The sequence below is a fragment of the Mytilus galloprovincialis genome, chromosome 9 (assembly GCF_965363235.1).
Source record: "Mytilus galloprovincialis chromosome 9, xbMytGall1.hap1.1, whole genome shotgun sequence".
Taxonomy (NCBI): Eukaryota; Metazoa; Mollusca; class Bivalvia; order Mytilida; family Mytilidae; genus Mytilus; species Mytilus galloprovincialis.
The window spans coordinates 81,724,377-81,744,187 of NC_134846.1; the positions used below are offsets into that span (position 1 = coordinate 81,724,377).

Consider the following 19,811-nt stretch of genomic DNA (forward strand, 5'->3'; position numbering starts at 1 on the left):
GAAATACTGTGTTCATTAGATTATCTTCCATTTGATTTACATACGATAATATGCAACGATAAAAATAAATAGTCGTTTACTGGCCGCCAAAACCTCACCTCTAAATCATGATGAATTTAATGATTTTGAATTATTGTAACAGTTTACATATGAATGCAGTGGGCAATACAGTATTCGACGTACTTCAAATATATATAATTATGTCGAAAATATTTTGCAGGCACTTGTGCTAGACAATACATTTGACAAATAATATACAGTTATCATCCTTGTGGATGATATTGGAAATTTATGTGTAATTTATTGTTATGACTTCTGTGTACGATGTTTCAAAAACAAAAATGTGGATTAGAATTTATCAAATAATTGACGGAATATGCTACGTTATACATAGTTGTATAACAGTGTACCCTGGCCAGATAAGTCTGATTTAATAATAATATAGGTTGATATCTTTCTTCTAGTAAGACGTTTATTTTTTTTTATTTAATAGTCTTTGCCAGTATTTGATAAGTTTGATTAACGGAAGATTTGATCAACTAATAAATTTTTCTGTTTCTTCAAGATCTGCTTCATTCTACTTTGAATGTATAATTTCAATAATAGTGATACTTTAATTTATATCGCAATGAAAGTTAACAACAATCAGTTAACTGTTTTTGGATCCAATGTACTCATTTACAGATTTTCAGATGACATTTTATATATATATATATAGATTGGTTTTAGCTTTTGACCCATATCTTAGGATAATAATTGGTAGACATAGATGAATACGTCTGTATGTAACACATTATCTTGTCTTTATTTAGGCATTTGATAGAGCAAAATTATCAACAACCAGGTCTTCTTGGGCTTACATATATGACATTTCACCGCCTACTGCCGGCCATGTCTATGATGGAAGAAATGATAATATTCACACTAGTACGAAAGACATTGATTTCCAAACGAATATGACACATCTGTTCTTTCGCTGGGAAGGCTTCCACGATCCACATTCTGTAATCAAATACTACAGCGTCCACATTGGGACATGTCCTGGTTGTAATAATGTGATGACTGAACAAACTGTAGGCGTACATACAGGTATATTCTTAAAGTTACATAGTATTAATTTTAGATATATTTAAAATTTTTAAGTATGCTCTTGGGTAATAGAACTACAATCTGTTAAATACGAAGAGGAAGATATCAAAAGGGACAATACATATCCAATGTAGAAGACAATGCTACACATCAATGGCAAAATACCGCTTAGATAAATACAAACAATAGTTATTACATAGTCATCACTCAAGAAATTTGACGGTCGCCATCATGAGCTGATTTGCCATTATGACAAAAGTGTATCAGAAATCATATCTTATATTCTTCCTCAGTCATAATAACCTTAAGCTTCCAACATTACCGAACTGAACAAAGAAATAACACGACGGGTGCCGTATACGTTGCAGGAAATGATTACCCTTCTGGAGCACCCGATTTTAATCTCGGTTTTTAGTGGAGTTCGTGTTGTTTCTTATTTCTTATTTATAACTGTTTATGTAAATGTCCTTTGGTTTTGTGAGTATTTGTTTACTCCTTGATTTTTATTTTCTTACATAGAACACTAAGAAAATTACAGATTCTATAATGTGTTGATAATGGTAATAACATAGTCGGTTATAATATTTACGCAGTCCAAGAATGGTGGTTTAGCAGGATATACAACCAGGTTTTATCCACCTTTTTTATAATTTTTTTTTTTTACATTAAACAGTGGCTGTACCGTGTCAGGTATATAACAGTTGTGAACCTTTTGTTAGGTGTGTTTGAGCTTTTAAATTTGCCATATGATTTTCGAATTTTCCTCAGAGCTCTGTATTTTTATCATTTTGCTTTTTTATACAATGTATTGTTTAATATTTATTATATGTTATTATACATACTTGAAAGTATGTCTTTGAATGAATTTTAAGATCAAAATTCCTAAACGAAATTGACAAACATGAACTATTGTTTGCTTTTATATACACCTTCTGAACTAGATTGTTTCTATTATTATGTATTTTATATGTAAAATGATATAGTTCGAAGCGCTTATAAATACATTTGCCATTATTGATTTCTATTAGCATGTTCATTTTGGTGCAACTTATCAGTATCTGTTTCTTGTACACTTTAAATACCATCGTTAGGTGCATAAAAAAGAAGTGGCGTTAGTTTTATTGTCTTTCACAGATTTCACTCTGCATAGCTTCCACATAGAGGCTGGTATCAAGTACTTTGGTACCGTCGTTGCATGTAATACCGGAAACCTATGCACCGCTGTGACGTCAGATGGTGTTATCATAGATAACAGTCCACCCGTTCCGGGTGTTGTACAAGATGGCACAAATGTCTATGACAATGAATACCAATCACTAAGGTAAATAAGACAGGGTAAAGATTTACAAGTTAATGATGTGAATACTCAGTATATGATACATTTTAAGAATGCTTTGGAATACATTTAATATATAATTATATCAAAAATAAATTTAATTACACAACTTCAATAAATCCCCCCATCTGTTGACAAATGACTCGTGTTTGTCTTTAGAAAGATATAAATATTCTAATATCCAATATCTCCAGACGTCTTTTCATTTCGAACTTGTTACGATATAAGTCATTAAAAAAACAACCCACGAAATATTAAACATATTTCAAAATTATTATTAGTTTTAGGTTATTATTGTATACTATTAGTTTCAATATAATCTAGTATATTAGTTTCAATATAATCTAGTATATTAGTTTCAATATAAGCTAGTATGTAGAACTTGTTGCGATATAAGTCAATAGTTTAGTTTAGGATGTAACACGTATTTTGATTGGCTGACGTTGTTTTGTTTATCAGCTCATAGACATAATTTAGTCATGTGACCATGTCGTCATCAACGTTTCGTCATGGTTTACTCAGGTTAAGAATAGAATTTAGAATTAAATTATAAGAAATAACTGTAATATTTTATCCGTCTATTCGAAATAACATAAAAAAAAATGTGATGCACACTTTCAAATAACCCGGTACGCGCTTTATTTAGTGTGCATCAAATTTTTTTTTATGTTATTTCTTCATAGACAGAAAAAATATTATCTTTATTCCTTAATTAAAAGAAATACGAACTGATAAACAGATTTCAAAATAATTGTTTTTTTTAGTTTCAGGTTATTATTGTATACTATTAGTTTCAGGTTTATTATTGTTAACCATTCGTTTCAATATAAGCTAGTATGTACAGTTTTAAAAGCTTTTTGCCTTAAAAAGTTGGTTATTGTAAATTATATGGTATATGAGATGCAAGCACTCGCTGAAATGTTAGCATCATTGTTGCATCTAACCTGAAACTTAAAAACAAAACAACTCTTACTATCAATTTGTTTTAATTTGTTTTCAAACGAAAACAAAAACAAAATACGCTAGTCGGCCAGAAAATTTAATACCTTCTTACATACTGAATGCTTGTTGATGAAAATATCTTAAATCTCTTGTATCTTGTTGAAATTTAATTTTTCAACAAACTCTAAAAAAATATAGCGATTTTTTTCCTGATTTGTTGTGAATCAAAGTTGATGACAAATCTCAGTAAGGATCCGTCTAATATCCAGTGAAGTTATCAATTCAACAAGACTTACCGCTACCGTTATGATATGTTTTTTTATGTTTTGCATCTATCTTGGAGTGTTGTTTGTTAATACATTTTTTTAAGCAAATTTCAAATTTATCAACGGAGTATTTTTGCAACTCTTGCAGTCAAATCGGTTACGTTGATGTTTCAACGACAACTTTTTTCCACAGAGCTAAAAATTTTCACAAGAACCTAAATTTTTTTGATGAATCATAATATTTCTATCCCCCTTGGAATTGTGAAAGTAAATAGCTCCATCGGAATATTTAGCTTGGTCTTCAAACTACACGTATTTTCTTTTCCACCTATGCTTTACTGCCATTGTAGTAGTCTAAAGTAATTTATTGTTAAATTTATGTCTAATTCATTTCTTCATAGTATATCCCAAGTACATTTTATATTATGTTAGCAAAGCAGCTTAAATACTTTGATTTATATTTCATTTTCATTGGTAGAAATTTCTTGTCGGCAAAATGGTTTGGATTCACGGATGCTCAATCAGAGATCGACTACTTTGTGATTCGTGTAGGAACAGCACGTGGATCGGGTGATATATATCCCCCAAGGATTATAACTGCACATGATATGGTTTTGTTGACAGATTTACCTGAACCATTACATCTTAATCGTCGGATATATACAACCATACGTGCTTATAATAAAGCTGGTAAGAAAAATGTGACATACAATCATATATATAACTTTGATAAAATGACCAAAGATAGATGCAACAGTTATATCTTAATTTTGTCGTAAAATATAACTCACTATGAGAAACTTTACGGTTATCACATGTAGAGCACAAACTTCTCATCCTTCCCCATCCACTTAGTTGACACGCGCTCTTCATGATAAATAAGTATGGTACGGAATTACGTTTTTCAGTGGGTTCTTTTTTCTTTTGGGCACAGTCTTTCTGGCATTCTTCGGCTATTGATTATAAATGCCTGTTAAGTTCTTTTCTGGTTTTTTTTTACAGATTTATATTGAGAATTGTGTACATCTTTAAAATAGTAATTTAACAATAACGAATTAATAAACTGTTGGTTTTCATCAATGAGCTGATGTCTGCATGTAATATCATGTAGCAATTCATGTTCAATTGCAATTTTAATATAGCTAACCTTCTTTTGGTAATTCAGGACTTTATTCTGAGTCAACATCTAATGGTGTAACAGTTGATATATCAGGACCTGACATAATTGAAAAGCCATATTTTACTCGGGATTTAGGATCAATAGTAGAAGGAACATCTGTTCTGAGGTCCACACTGAGGCTTCAATGGAGAGTTGATGATTTGCAATCTTCTATACATAGGCAGTACTTGTCTTTGTCATCTCATATGTATGGAGAAATGAACACATCTAGAATTATGGTTTGTTTTTATTAATTATGTTTTTTGTCATGTTATTTAAAAAAGTTAAATTAAGCAGTATAGTACGGGATTCAAAATTATAGCGTACAAATTAACAAGCAAAGGTTATATAGAAAATCATAAAGATTCATCAACATTTTAAAACCAGAAATAGTAATGACAATAAAAAAAATAACTATGTTTTTTAGATATAAAAACAAAGTTTATTTTTTAAGTTTAAAGTTATTTACTTCACACTTTTAACTCTATTTTTTTTTTAAAGTTGAATGGTATAGCCAGAGAATATACATTGACTGGTCTGGATTTAAATGATGGGAGTTCTTATTATGTAAAGTTGATAGTATGTAATGGTGCACAGATCTGTACAGAAACGGAAACAGATAAAATTCTAGTAGATAGCACGCCACCTTCTTCCGGTAAGAAAATGATTTTGTATAATATTGCAAGGGTACGCGGAACATGAATATACCGATGTCATTATCGAGCACAATCAATAATGGAAAATAAATGTGGAGAGTTGGTATAGTTGTAATAGAATTAATAGTATGTTATTTGGTGAGTCCGACGCATTTCCCTAGATCAATCCTCACCAGTAACGTATTAACCAAAAACTTTAAAAGCTAAGAAAGTATAGATCTCTATGCAATATGACAAAAACGGACATAAATAAATAGCTAAATCCATCTAAGGTTAACTTTGCGTGTAAAGGTTGAAATATACTTTTTTTTTCAAAATTGGTCAACAAAATTTGTCAGGATGGAATGTCAGTACCGCCTTTAAAAGTGTGATGCAGGTAAAAACCACGTCTGAGGTAAACGATTTTTATCTAGGTATCTATGATGGGTTGTTTGGGTCTGTCCATCTGTCTGGTTTTTTTTGTATCTCCGTCCGTATATATTTTAGTTAACTACAAATAAAAAATACCCGTTTTTTGATATCGACCAATAAGTCAACCTTCTTCGCTATGTGATACACTATTTTATTTATTTCTTGCCAACTTCGTAGTAGTTGGCGAATACTTCTCACACATAATGACAAAGGATGACATTATTGTCGCATTTTCTCAAAATCTGCCAATCGAGGCTTTCTGAAATTTGGAATAAAACTTCAGATAGGCATGTCATAAATGTGATACATTCTGACAAATACACCCTATCAACTTCCTGGCTACTGGTTTCTCATAGCAGTTCTAGCATTAGTGATTGATAGTTCATATTCGCATATATTTGTTTACTGTTCTTCGTATGAGCCTCCTTTAATTAGGAGCACCACCATGAGTTATGGCGTATAAAGAAGGACATTAAGAGCCTGTATCGGTACAGATAAATGTGAGATTGTTAGCTATAACTACGCCTTGTTTATTATTTTTTATAATTTAAAAAACTATAATTATCTCCAAAGTGTCTTCAAATATTTCAAAGATGCGAGTCTACCCAAGCCAGTCCATCACATTGATGTAACCCCCATAAGTATATAGATTGCATAATCAGTAAGTTAAATAAAAAAATACAATTTGATCAAAATCGATATATATATATATATTTAGATGAAAGGTGCCAAGGAAACGTATATATATATATATATATATATATATACACGTTTCCTTGGCACCTTTTATCTAAGCTCCTATAAACTTCTAGGAATATGATTGCCCAAAAACAACCACGGGGAGACGGTGTATGTTCCATATCAAGTTAGTAGGTGGACTTATTTCAATTCACGGTTAGTAGTGGTGTTACGTGTTAAACAAACAAAAAAGTACTGAGAAAAAATCTTAATCTTAAAGTTTTCAACAGACGAAGGAATTGATGATGAAAGATTAAAATAATTTCTTAAAACACATTTAAAATTAACAAGTTGTTATTGTTGGCATTTTTTTGGCATTACGAATGGAAGGAGTTTCTTAATGCTAACGGTATTGAAGACTTGTTCACTTTCATAGGTTACTAGTATAAATACCACGTATTAAAATAGTAAGTAAGATAAATTCGTTCCATAGTGTGCTAGTGATGTAATACGGAATATATTGGGTCAGTATATTCGAAATGGGGATTCAAGCTTCGTTCTCACTCTATATGGAATTTACTGGCCTCATATATACCGTATTAGGCCTCTAACACTCTATGTTACTAATACTATCTTGTTATTCATAATAATTATGATATCATATTTTTAATGACAGGAATGTTTGCCATCAGTACAAGTCATGCAGCAAACCTTCAACGTCATACACAAGGATGGATGACTTGGTCGGATTACCGTCTAAATATAGCCTTGCTTGGTTTCATTGATCTTCATACTGATATAGACAAGTATTACGTGTCTGTTGGACGTGATTTCATGACTGACAACCTAAACAAGGTATTAACAAATAGTCAAAGTACTATAAGATTTAAAGCTGAAAAAAGTATTGCAGGTATCATGGCTCTTTAGCTTCCTTCAAAACTGTTTGCATCATTATACTTATTTGTCGTTCTCCTCTAAATATAGGCATTTGCTCATCCATTCCTGAAATAGTTGTTATTGCGATATCGCTTTTTTCAAAATCCGATTGACAATATATTTCTAGTGTTAACTAAACTTTATTCTTCTTATCTGAGATTAATTGTATCTGGTGAATCTGTGGCAGTTTTGTTAAACCGTTTGAAATAAGACAATACAATCTATAATCAACTATTTGGCAAAATAAAAAGCATGTTGCACTTCCACTGAAAAAAGTACCGAACTCGAAAGGATATTCCGTTTTTTGAATATCCCTGATCAAATAGCAAAATCATAAGCTGAAACACACCAAAATGAATTGAAAACAACTGTCTTATTCCTGACTTGTAACAGGAATTTCCCTTTGTAAAAAGTTATGGATAAGACCTGGTTTTTATAGCTAGCTTAACCTCTCACTTGTATGACAACCGCATAAAATTATATTACATTGACAACAATGGGTGTACAAAACAAACAAACATAATAGGCGCAAAGCAGTAATAATTTTGTTATAATCTTAGATATAGACATTACAATTAATGGTTTTAAAATGTATTAAAGTGTTACATAAAAACTTTATGTGGGTAAATTGATTCACAAGAAAAAAGAGGATATTGGAAAGATCAACGATATCGGGACTAGTAGATCTTTCTTGTCAGATTTACTCCAACGTCGATAATAAATTTAAAAGCAATATTAATGAATCCTATTTCAGTAACATCTTAACGATAAAGGCCTTAGAAAACAAATAATTAAATACATTTATTTTATGTTCACATTTTTGAAATCTTATTTTTAGGTTCCCGGAACTCCAATGGTGTTTTATCATAACGATTCCACACCTGAATATTTGGATGAGGGGCCAATACAGCTTTTTGTTGTTCCAACTCAACAACTTAATAATGTTGATACTGTTTTTATTAGTGCTTGGGGAGTGAATAAGGTATTAAACCGTCAATAATTATTCAACATGTTTAGATAATAATCATTAAAGATATCTAGCTGATATAATTTACTGAAAATAATTGTCTACAATCTGTGTTTTTATATATTAAAACAGAACTAACATTTATCTGTTTGTCTGTTATTTCCTATTTTACCATGTCATTGTCAATTTATTTTATGAGTTTGAATGTCCCTTTAGTAACTTAAGCCAATTTGTTATTTTGTTTCTAAGAATATGGAAGTTTACAAAACGGACCTGACATGCATCGTTGAAATTGTCATAGTTTGTAGTTGTCCATCTAATCAAATGTAACCATCTAGTCATAAGATGTAGATGAATACAGGAGAGTATATTTTGTATTATTACTTATTCCTTAATGACTTTTAACATAGAGAATGATAATCATTTACAAATATGAACAGGTTGGATTGTGCAGTTATATGATACATTATCAGTTCCAACTTGTTTCTGGAGGTTACTTAGATCTACTAAGGCGTTGTACGCCATTGACATGTCTTGGTCATTGTGTATGCTCGTCACTTGGTGCCCGCTGTCATCCAAATGGAGATTCTTGTTCTGATGTATCAGCAGGTATGTTTACTATTAAATTCATCTACGATCAAATAAAAAAATGCTTTCATATTTTGATTTGTTTGACTGTACGCATTCCAGATAAAACATTTACAAAAATTGACTTTATGTCTATATGCCTTTTTTATATTTCTAATTTCAAATTCTATAATAAACTTTCCAATGGTTAGAATCTATGGGAATACTGGGATTTCAAACAAAACTGTCGAGGGCATTAAAGATCGAACTAGATCAACTCAGAAAAAAAGATAACCGACATTTATAATGTTAGTTAAGTAATGCACATACGTAGACCATAAACTGAAAAACAAGGTCCGAGTCAGTGCAATTTTAGATAGCTAAAAATGAAATAATATTTGAAATATGAATGCTGTGTATTTTAAATATATTTAATATTATTATGATGCCGCTATGTGTCTTTTTATCATTCTTAATATTTATGTTTGTTCTTTAACATGTTCAAATTATAATTTAACAATTCTTTTAGTAATTTTTACCTTTAATTACGAAATTTAACATACGGCAAATGCTTTGGAGAACGACTATAAATAATCTCACAAAGGAAAAAGAAGCATTGAAATGTCTCTTCACAAACAAATTTGATGTTTTTAGTAATTAAAAAAATAAGTTAAATACAAAAATGAAACTAAATATGTGTTGTGTCGTATTTGTTAAATGAATTTATTTTTAGATAACAAGAACACATTGATAACAGTGTCGGATTTAACTGACTTCTCTGGATCTAACGACAACGATATCCAATTTACGCCAAGTAATTCTCATCTGTCAGCAAAGTGGGAAATTGTTAAACGACAAGGGTTGTCTCCACTTTGGTACGTTTTTTTTTTCTTTATAGCAACCTTTGAATGTGTCATGAACCATGTTGTGTCATGTGTACAATTGTTTGTCTGTTTGTCTTTTTCATTTTCAGCCATGGCGTTGTCAGTTTATTTTCGATTTATGAGTTTGACTGTCCATCTGGTATCTTTCGTCCCTCTCTTAAAGTAAAGATATATATGATAGTGGAATGGTAATTCGGAGTTATTTTCAACTTTTAAAGGCAAAAACCGTTTGATTTTAGGTTCAACTTTTGATTAGGTTATTCAGAATCCCTATGCAGAAAATAACTATAGGATCCGACGTTCTAAGTTGAAATATAACTATCATTTATAAGGAGAAAATAAAAATTTAGAATATTAAACTAACACTGAAATTCTCACTCACTCCAATTAAGTCTTATGTCATATTATATTGTATCTGTATTTTTTTTGTAGAATATGCTTTCTTCAATGTTTTTAACATGTTAGATGTTTTTGTAGTTATACTTTAAATGGAAGCGTAAGTAAGTGATGTTGTTACATTTTGTGTCAAATCCATTTTGCTTTTATTACAAACCAATTAAACTTTGATTTAGCTGACGTGACCATTATAAGATAGACTATATTTTACATCTAAGAAGGGCAACAGGAAGCAGATATAAAAACATTTTAATGAGAAATGAATATTTTGCAGGTATGAATGGAGTGTTGGTTTATCGTCACAGGAGTCACCCCGAGGTGTAATAAATACAACTACTGACCCATTGTGGCATTATTCCGGACAGAAAATGGAAGTCATATACTGTCTCAAAAGAGGTGAATATATCATTTAATTGTTTTATGAAACTACTTCGTGCGCTAGAACAAAAAGTAGCGAAATTGGTGTAAGTAGCATAGTTGGTCACAAGAAATTCTTTCTTCGAATATGAATGATCGATTATTTACGTGAAGAAATCTTTTGAACTTAATGGATTGTATGACTCCAAAGAAATCAGCTATGAGTCTGATGAAAGCGACAACTGTGTCTCGTGTCAATTCTGCATCAGCTGTTATTTTTTCGCAATTTATTCAATAATTATGAAAAAAGTTATGTCCAACAGAATACGTTATACGTATATGTTGTTCAATGTCATTTGTATTGTTAAACTGATGAGTTTAATCTGTTGAAACTAATTAACATAACACAATCTGATGTACCATCAATGCATTACACCATCCTTTTTAGCAAACACATATGCAGCCATGAAGCTGTAGATGCAATCTAGCAGACTTTTTATCACATCAAGTGTGTATAGTAGTTCAACCTTTTCTGACGTGAAGTTAAAATATGGAAATACATTTCAAAGTCACAATGTGAACTAATATTCAAATAGTATGCCCCCCAAATTACAACAAATGGATTCCTTACATTCATTTTCCTCGGAGTTCAGTATTTTTTGTGATTTTACTTTTGCAATCGTATTATCAAATTACTTTATATTTTTTTTCCAGGCCAACAGTTGTCAGAGTTATTGACGTATTCTATCTTTGTTAGAGTATGGTACAGCAGTAATGCGTACGCTACATTCAAGTCGAATGGTGTCACTGTTGTGTCTGAACCGGTTGCTGTTAATAGACAGAGAGGAGCAGCGGTATCCTATATATATATATATATTATAAACTATATTTCAATGAAAATGTTTCAATGAAATATAACAGAAAATAACGTTTGATTGATTGATTGATTGTTTGTCAACTTTCAGCGGCAAATATGTCATGCATTGTCATGTATATTGGATAGGGACATACATTTTGTCTTACAAAAGGGTCATCTACTGAATTGTTACAAGGATTATTGACATGCAGAGAGGATCTATACGAGTGGCACCAAATTAAAGTGTCCACTCTTAAAAAAAACCGTAGATACGTAATTGTACATCCCTCATAGCTAAACGGATACCCCACTTTGAAAAGAGTTTTACTGCCGTACGGAAAAAAAAAATTATTTGTCTTGTAATCTCTATGTTGTATGCATATTTCCGTCTGAACGTTTTGTAACCTACGTATGCAATGTCAAATATATAGTGAGAGTCACTCTGAATATTATCTTGACGTACATTTTTTACCTATTTTACCGTTAATGTAGAACGGTTGTAAAAATCTTATATTTTACGATCAAAATTATTTTCATTTGCATGCAAATAAAAATCAAAACAAGGCAACATCGGAAAACGTAGTTGAATTGCATTGGAAATAAATATGAAAACATTTATTTAATATGGGGGTAATTTTGGTCATCGTATTCGCCAAAAATACAACATTGCTGGATGAAATTTCTTTTTATATTTTGTTAAACATCGGATAAAGGGCTTTAAAAAAATTATAAAAGAAAATTATAGCCATGATATGATGTCACATATTGACTGTTTCGTGTTTGAAATATCTGATACGCGCGCGAAACTGACTTTTATTAATTGATATTGGAAAAGTTCATGTTAGCGAACGAATATTATGAACCCTGCATTTTTAATGCATTTATCATAAATGTTGTATTGAAATTAACCTTTTAAAATTAAAGATTGACAAAAGGATGCGTTAGCAGTGCACACATATGCGACTAAGGCTAGCGGTCTTAATAATTTTTCTAAGTTCTATAGTTTCTTTAACCGCCTGGATTTATTGTTCAGAGTTTGGCATTTTCAGGTTGTTGAAAAAAATCCAGCATTTTGGAAAAGTGACGTAGACTTTATTAAACCAGGCTCTGTGTTTACAATGAACTGGGAGAACGTATTCATTGGCTCATCCGGGATGATTGAAAAATTTAATGTTTACCTAAGTACTTTTGAAGGAGGTAAATAAATTCTCAGTGATGCATTATGTTACTTATGTTTTAATCAAAGCATTAACACCATTAGATAATACAACGAGATTCATTAACAGCTCAGGAAAGCACTTGATTATTAGCTTTAAAATTTCTTTCGAGTGAAAGTGAAATATGGTTTTATTGTTCATTTCAAATAAGAATAAATCACAAAATTTACTTAGACAATAAAAATTTTGTGAACACAGAAATCAATTTTTCATGTTATAATTTGTTTTACTGTGTATTCCCATGGTATCGTGCACGACTCTTGTGCCAGTGATTGCGGGTTGAATTCCCTGGGTAGGAGTGTAAATAATAGGTTTCCATTTGATTAGGAACTTTTGAATTTTCCTCGGAGTTATATTTTTGTGATTTCACTTAAGACAAAAATTTCGACTTGTAAAAAATTAACGGAAATTTATATTCCGTTGAACGTTGACAGTAAAACTTCTAGCCAGAAGTTTGCATTTATATTTCATTTTATATGGCCTTACGTTGACCCATAGTTGTTAACCTCTCTGTCGTTTGGTCCCTATTTGAGTGTTGTCTCATTTACAGTTATACCACATGTTTTTATTTTTATATTTGATATTATATACTAGACATTGAACAGCTATTTATCAATGTGGTTAGATACCTTAGTTTTATTTGAGTCATTACAAAGCAAAAGAAAAAGATACTGCAGCCTATTTGGTGAATAACAAAGATATGTTTTATGATGTGCGTTTTCTATAATCAAAACTTTAGAACGGATACTTTCTGTTATCTAAGTTGTACAAGATAGTAGATGCAAAAAAAAACCAAAACGCCATCTTTCGTCTCAGTCAAATTTGCTATTCTTAATTTTTATTTCACTGCCGTATTTAACAACCAAACAAAACAATTGTAGGTGCTGATCTTCACAAGGTGAATGAAGACATAGATTCATCAACATCCGCTGTAAATATAAGCCGACTTAACATGCTTCCTGGAGTGCGATATTACAGCAATGTGGTGGCATATACTTTCTCTGGACTACAGACTACAGTATCCTCGGATGGAATAATGATAGATAATAGCCCTCCAGTCACTGGAGTTGTAGATGATGGCTTAGGTTTGTTTCAGTCAATAAGTTTTAGGCTAAAGATGGTATATTTACATAATTTAAGCTTTCATTTATCTATTTTACAGATTCCTCTTGTAATTGTGATTTGCAAGATAAGGAGTTGTAACAACAAGAAATTAGCATACACTAAACATTTAAAAAATGAAAAGGTTGCACTTCATATAAGGCCAACCTACGCAATTTTTACATGTTACAAAACAATGTCATAAACGAGGATGGCATCACATGAAATATAATTCTGAACAAATATGTTAATAGTTTTAAGTTATACTTCGTTTATATCTAGGCCTCCATGATATTGACTTTCAAAACAAGTCGGACGTTGTAGCAGCCACATGGCATGGATTTACAGACATTGGGGCAGGTATCGAAATATATTTTTGGTGTGTTGGGACGAATAAAATGGATCAAACTTGTGACGTTCTACCTCTTAAAAATGTTGGAATTCAAACATCAGTTTCGTCAATGCTTCCAAATCATTTACAGAACGGTAAGGAAAGTTTTACTCTGCAATGTCTGGTCTAATCTTTTATCTTAGTTTTGAACAAAATCTAACGAAATGCAATTGTGAAGGCTATTCTTTGTTGATGTTTCAAAGGCATATTACACTTTGAAGTGCAAATACTTAACGATTATCTTAAAGCTAGAACCAACTAGTTTGTGATATTTAGATTTTGTCGAGTTTTGTACTTAGCCACCTATAACTTATGATAACATTAAAAGGAAAGAGAGCCGAAAGATACCAAAGATATATTCAAACTCATCAGTCTAAAATAAACTGCTATACCGCTATGGTAAATTAAAAAAAAGGACCAACAGACAAACAACAGTACTGAAAGCAAAGATACAAAACTACTTAGCAACACAAAGGCCACCAAATTGAGGTGATTTCAGGTGCTCCGGCTGGATAAGCAGATTCTGCTCCACACGAAGCATCCATCGTGTTGCTTATATTAGTACAAAATCAGCAATAAGTTTAATTTGGTTGGTCCTATTCGGGGATAAAAGGACTGTAGTATTCTTTATATTAATGAAAAAAGAAATTGTTTTTTTCATTAAATCTATAGTATATGTCGATTTAAAATGAATAATTTTGTTGTATTCTCAAAGACAGCTGCATTTTAAAATTTTTACAATGATTAATTTGGATGCATCACTAATGTTGAAACACACATGAAACATACAAAGTCTTTATGAATAAATAACATTTTATTAACAGGACAACAAGTGTTCAGTAAACTAATGGCAGTAGATGGTGTTGGACATACCACAGACATGATATCATCTAATGGTGTAACTATCGATACAACACCACCAGTGCCAATATCGTTCATACACGCAGACGCTAACCTTGTAGTCAATCCATCTTTCGAAGAGTCCAAAGGATGCTTCATGGAAATCATGGATATTTCTGATTACCATATATGTGACGTTGATAACTGTTATAATCCGTCTTTATGGAATGGAGATGGTTGTGTTGCAACTATTAAATCTGATGTTGATACCGCTTACGATGGACGATCCTTTATATTTTTGAAAGGTGTTCTGCAACAAAATATACAACAACTTTCACCAGGAAATCTATATAGGGTAACATTCGTAACTAGTCATTTACCTATTAGTGGCGCAGTTGTGTCTAATATAGAAGGTTCCGTCATGTTCAATGACAAAGAACATGTTTTTCACATTTTTCCTAAAGAAAACAAATCTGATATAAGTTGGCACCTTCATACGTTTTACTTTAAACCTAAAACGGACGATGGTGATATAAAAATCACTAATCGTGACAAAAATCTTGGTTTTCTGATTGATTGTATAAAGATCCAGAAAGCAGATATACAACCTTCTAGTGAAATCGAAAGCACTGTCCATGTACATACCGTTGGACTACATCGTTGGTCATCAATACATGCCTCATGGAATTTTGAAGATTCCGAAAGTCCTATTTCCGAATACATTTGGGCTATAGGTAAGTTAAAAACCAAGTACTAAAATTTGTTGTTATTTGTTAAGAAATGCAGACATATAAGCATTATATTTACTGATATGAAACGTGTAATTAGTTTTATGTGTTAGATAACATCGCTCCCAATGAGTCTTAAGACGATAAACACAAATGTTTACCCAGTCTGTCGGTCTGTCATCAAAGAATCAAAATATTTCTAATCAAGTCCAATCAAGATAAGTGCCTCCTTGATATACGAGTAAAATCTTTTTTTTCTTCCAAATGTTAAAATAATAAAAACAATAACTCAATAAAAGAATGTATATTGACATCTTTTGTTTAAACAATTTTTGTTTTATTGAAATTTTATTGTGTATGCTTCGCTCATGGTTGGAGACCGTGCGGTGACTTACAGATGTTAATTTCTTTTGTCTCTTGTGAGAGTTGTCTCACTGGCATTCATATCACATCTTCTTTTTTTTATATTTTATTCTAATGAAATGATACAAAATTATCCTTGTTGAAACAATGTGTGTTTTTTTTACATTGCATTGAGTGTATTTGTTGACTTAGGTATAAAATAAATGACTAAGAAATTAATGTATAACATGTTGAACAACTATTTTGTGAGAAGATGAAGAAAAATTATTTTTTTTAATTCTAGGTTATACAAAAGGAAACGAAGAAATGCAGCGTTTTCAAAGCGTGGGAGCAAATAATTTTGCATACAACTACAACCTTACTCTTCCTCATGCATCACAAGTTTTTGTCACAGTTGTTGCTAAAAATTCAGCTGGTTTGCGTTATGCAGCTTACTCTTCTGGACTAAATATCGACCAAACACCGCCTGTCATTGACAAAATCCATGATGGAGCAGGTAACACTATTTATTTGTTTGCTTCAAGGTTAACTCCTGTATACATATGTCACTACCTATTGTTCAAATAGTCAATTATAACGGATTACATTTTCATAAAGGCGAAATTTTCTAAAACCATTACGCACATAGAAATATTTTTTTAACGCGACTTCTCTGCGCTGAACTATTTGTTGGTTAAAACTAAATACACATGTAATAATATATGTTATACTTACATGTATATGAAAATCTCTTATGTCTTTCAAAGAAGAAACATATTATCATATTATCATATGTAGATGCTGACTGTGGTAACTTAGGCAGATATCGAGTCGATTGGGATTGACATTTTAGAATGATCGAATTAGAATATGCGGAATCAAATCATGTTCATAGTTTAGCTAATTCTTATTTTTATTTGGTTATGTGTTGTCTACTTTTCATCGAGTGGGCTTTTGATTGTGTCTCTATCTCTCCCATTGAACAATGATTTACCGATGATACATTAGTTTGACCAAATCTAAACATAAAGCTATACAATGGAGTAATCAGTAACCTAATTGAACGAAATATCACAGTAGAACATAGATGTTCAGTTATTATCAGTTTAGCTATCAAACAAACAAAAATAGGAGTTCAAAAAATTCATAACGAATTCCACTCATATAATGTGTTAAGCCTTAGTTTATTTGATACTCATCGATGGAGCCTGAATAAAAAAAATGTTAAAAAAAACTACTACAGTCTGAATGAAATAAAAATCATGTCTGTTTATCTTTTTTTCAGGTGTTGATATTGATGGCCAAACATCTAATATAATCACAGCCAATTGGGATGCTTCGGATACCGAATCGGGTTTGGAATATTGTGAATGGTCAATAGGCAAGTATATGTCGATATATAATGGTTACACATATGCTTCAATCTTGCATCTTGTTCCGGAAGATTTAAATAGAGAATACATATGTGTGTTACCTATCCATATACCCTTCATTATGTTCTACATATTGAGAAACAATAATGTCTGTTCATAACCTTTCTTGTTTGATGACTGTTTTTTTTTATTCAAACCATAGACAAGTATATTTTTGAATTGCTGGTTGAGAAGAAGGCGATCTAATAGATAACGGACTACAAACACATGCCTGTGATAGAAGGACTTCTTTTATTTTTTTTCCTGCAGATAATTGTTTTTTTGATATATTGTATACATGTATGAATGTTTACAATAAAGGTTTACAATAATTTACTTTGTTTTAGGTCTGCAACCATATGGCAACGAACTTCAACCATTCACAAAAACAGTAAACTTAAAATCTGCATCCGCTACGCTAGATGAAAGCATCATATCTCAGAAAACTGTTTACGCAACAGTCAGATGTCATAACAATGCAGGCTCCTACTCTTCTTCTACATCTGACGGTGTTACTATCTCCAACATTCCTCCCTCTAGTGATCACGCTGCTATAACTGTAATTCCTCAGTCATTAACTGAATATAGTCCGGGATACTTCCATCAACAGGATAAACAATCCGTTAGAATTAAATGGTCAGGATTCACGGATCAGTTTAATATAATGTCTTTTGTTGTAAGTGTCATTGTATGTTTAAGGAGTAAATGGCTTTTCTTTTTTTAATTTGAATTCATTTAAAATATTTTGTTCTTTAAGTACGAATTTATAAAATCTCTTATTTTCATTTACTGGCACTGGGTCGATACCGCTACTATAGTACTGTTTATTTCCGTGTGTATCATCATCTCAGTAGTCAGTGTTCCGATAATGAGTCTGCCATGATTTATAAATATTCCAAAATTCACCGTTCATAAATAAAGACATTTTAAGAAACTACGTTTACAACTCACTCTGAATAAGTTAATTAACATGAATAATGTGAATTCTTTTAAGTTTCTTTTCAAAATATTGCTTAGGTTTGAACATTTTCAATAAAGATAAAACCGGAAAACCATTTCGGACGAACGAAACTTATTATATGTTATTCACTATAACGTTTTTTTTTCATAAAGATTGTTTTTAAGAAACCACAAACAGTTATTTCTATCTTAAATTTATAAAATCTTCTTTTCCATCCCTAGCAGTACTCAGCAATCATATTTTGATATAATTTGAAGTATGTGAAAACTTAAAAATTTTTCTTCACGATAAACCCTTAAAAAACGAGACATATGGTTAATTCGACCGTCAGACCCGTTTTTGTGAAATTAAAAACCAAATTTGTTATTTGTGGACCTTTATTGCAACACCAAACTTCAAACTTTCCTGACTGTTGGTAAATTTCTGGACATATCTTTAACCGAACATGTATTAAATATTTTTACAATCTTAATTATATGAAATTCTACTTTTAATCTAAAGGTACAGTTTGAAGGCGAAAAAATGTACTTAAAAAACTCGATTCTTGACATCAATAAACAAGTTTCCTATTTTGTGATGAATGGATTAGATTTGCCTGATGCTGTATATACAACCAATGTTGTTGCAATCAATTCTATGTATATCCGCAGTAGCAGGCTCACTACAAATGTAACAGTTCAAAGTTCTGCACCAACTGTAGTTGGTATGTATAAAAAATGTTTCCAAATAGTTTATATGTAGACATAGATACACATGTTTATTAGTGAAGCAGATGGATATTTAGAAAACTTAACTTTCGTCAGTAAACTCGAAACCAAATAATTTATTAACAATTTCCAGACACTATCATAGTCTTTTTTTTTACTAGAACCTCATATCATTTGCATTTAGTATTTTAACAATTGCAATGTGTAACTCAGTTTATTTACAAAAAGTAAAATCACAAAAAAATTCAAAACAGAAAGTCCCTAATTAAATGGCAAAATCAATTGACAAAACACATCAAACGAACGGACATATTCCTGACTTGGTACAGGCATTTTTAAATGCAGAAAATGGTGGATTGAACCTGGTTTTATAGCGCTAAACCTCTCACTTGTATGACAGTCGCATCAAAATCCATTATATTTACAACGATGCGTGAACAAAACAGACATAATAGGTAAAATAGTCAAAATAGGGGTACAGCAGTCATCACCGTGTCACAATCTCAATCAGAACAAAAACAAACAAATATTTAACAAAGAAGCACAAAAAAGGCATATATCAAATTTAACAACCACGTTCATTGCTTATAATTTAAATCAACCCAACTCTGG

General features: G+C 31.3%; 1 protein-coding gene across 1 annotated transcript in view; it reads left to right on the plus strand.

Moving 5' to 3' along the window:
* Positions 1-19,811, plus strand: part of LOC143046127 (uncharacterized) — a 38,233-nt gene that overhangs the window by 17,604 nt on the left and 818 nt on the right. Inside the window, exons 17-35 of the mRNA XM_076219127.1 lie at positions 813-1,089; positions 2,224-2,410; positions 4,112-4,323; positions 4,799-5,031; positions 5,294-5,447; positions 7,214-7,392; positions 8,312-8,455; positions 8,881-9,049; positions 9,741-9,882; positions 10,562-10,683; positions 11,359-11,498; positions 12,550-12,697; positions 13,599-13,802; positions 14,101-14,304; positions 15,034-15,783; positions 16,424-16,636; positions 17,405-17,500; positions 17,879-18,207; positions 18,994-19,195. Coding sequence (XP_076075242.1) covers positions 813-1,089; positions 2,224-2,410; positions 4,112-4,323; positions 4,799-5,031; positions 5,294-5,447; positions 7,214-7,392; positions 8,312-8,455; positions 8,881-9,049; positions 9,741-9,882; positions 10,562-10,683; positions 11,359-11,498; positions 12,550-12,697; positions 13,599-13,802; positions 14,101-14,304; positions 15,034-15,783; positions 16,424-16,636; positions 17,405-17,500; positions 17,879-18,207; positions 18,994-19,195 — 4,105 coding nt within the window. The remainder of the gene's footprint in view (positions 1-812; positions 1,090-2,223; positions 2,411-4,111; positions 4,324-4,798; positions 5,032-5,293; positions 5,448-7,213; positions 7,393-8,311; positions 8,456-8,880; positions 9,050-9,740; positions 9,883-10,561; positions 10,684-11,358; positions 11,499-12,549; positions 12,698-13,598; positions 13,803-14,100; positions 14,305-15,033; positions 15,784-16,423; positions 16,637-17,404; positions 17,501-17,878; positions 18,208-18,993; positions 19,196-19,811) is intronic.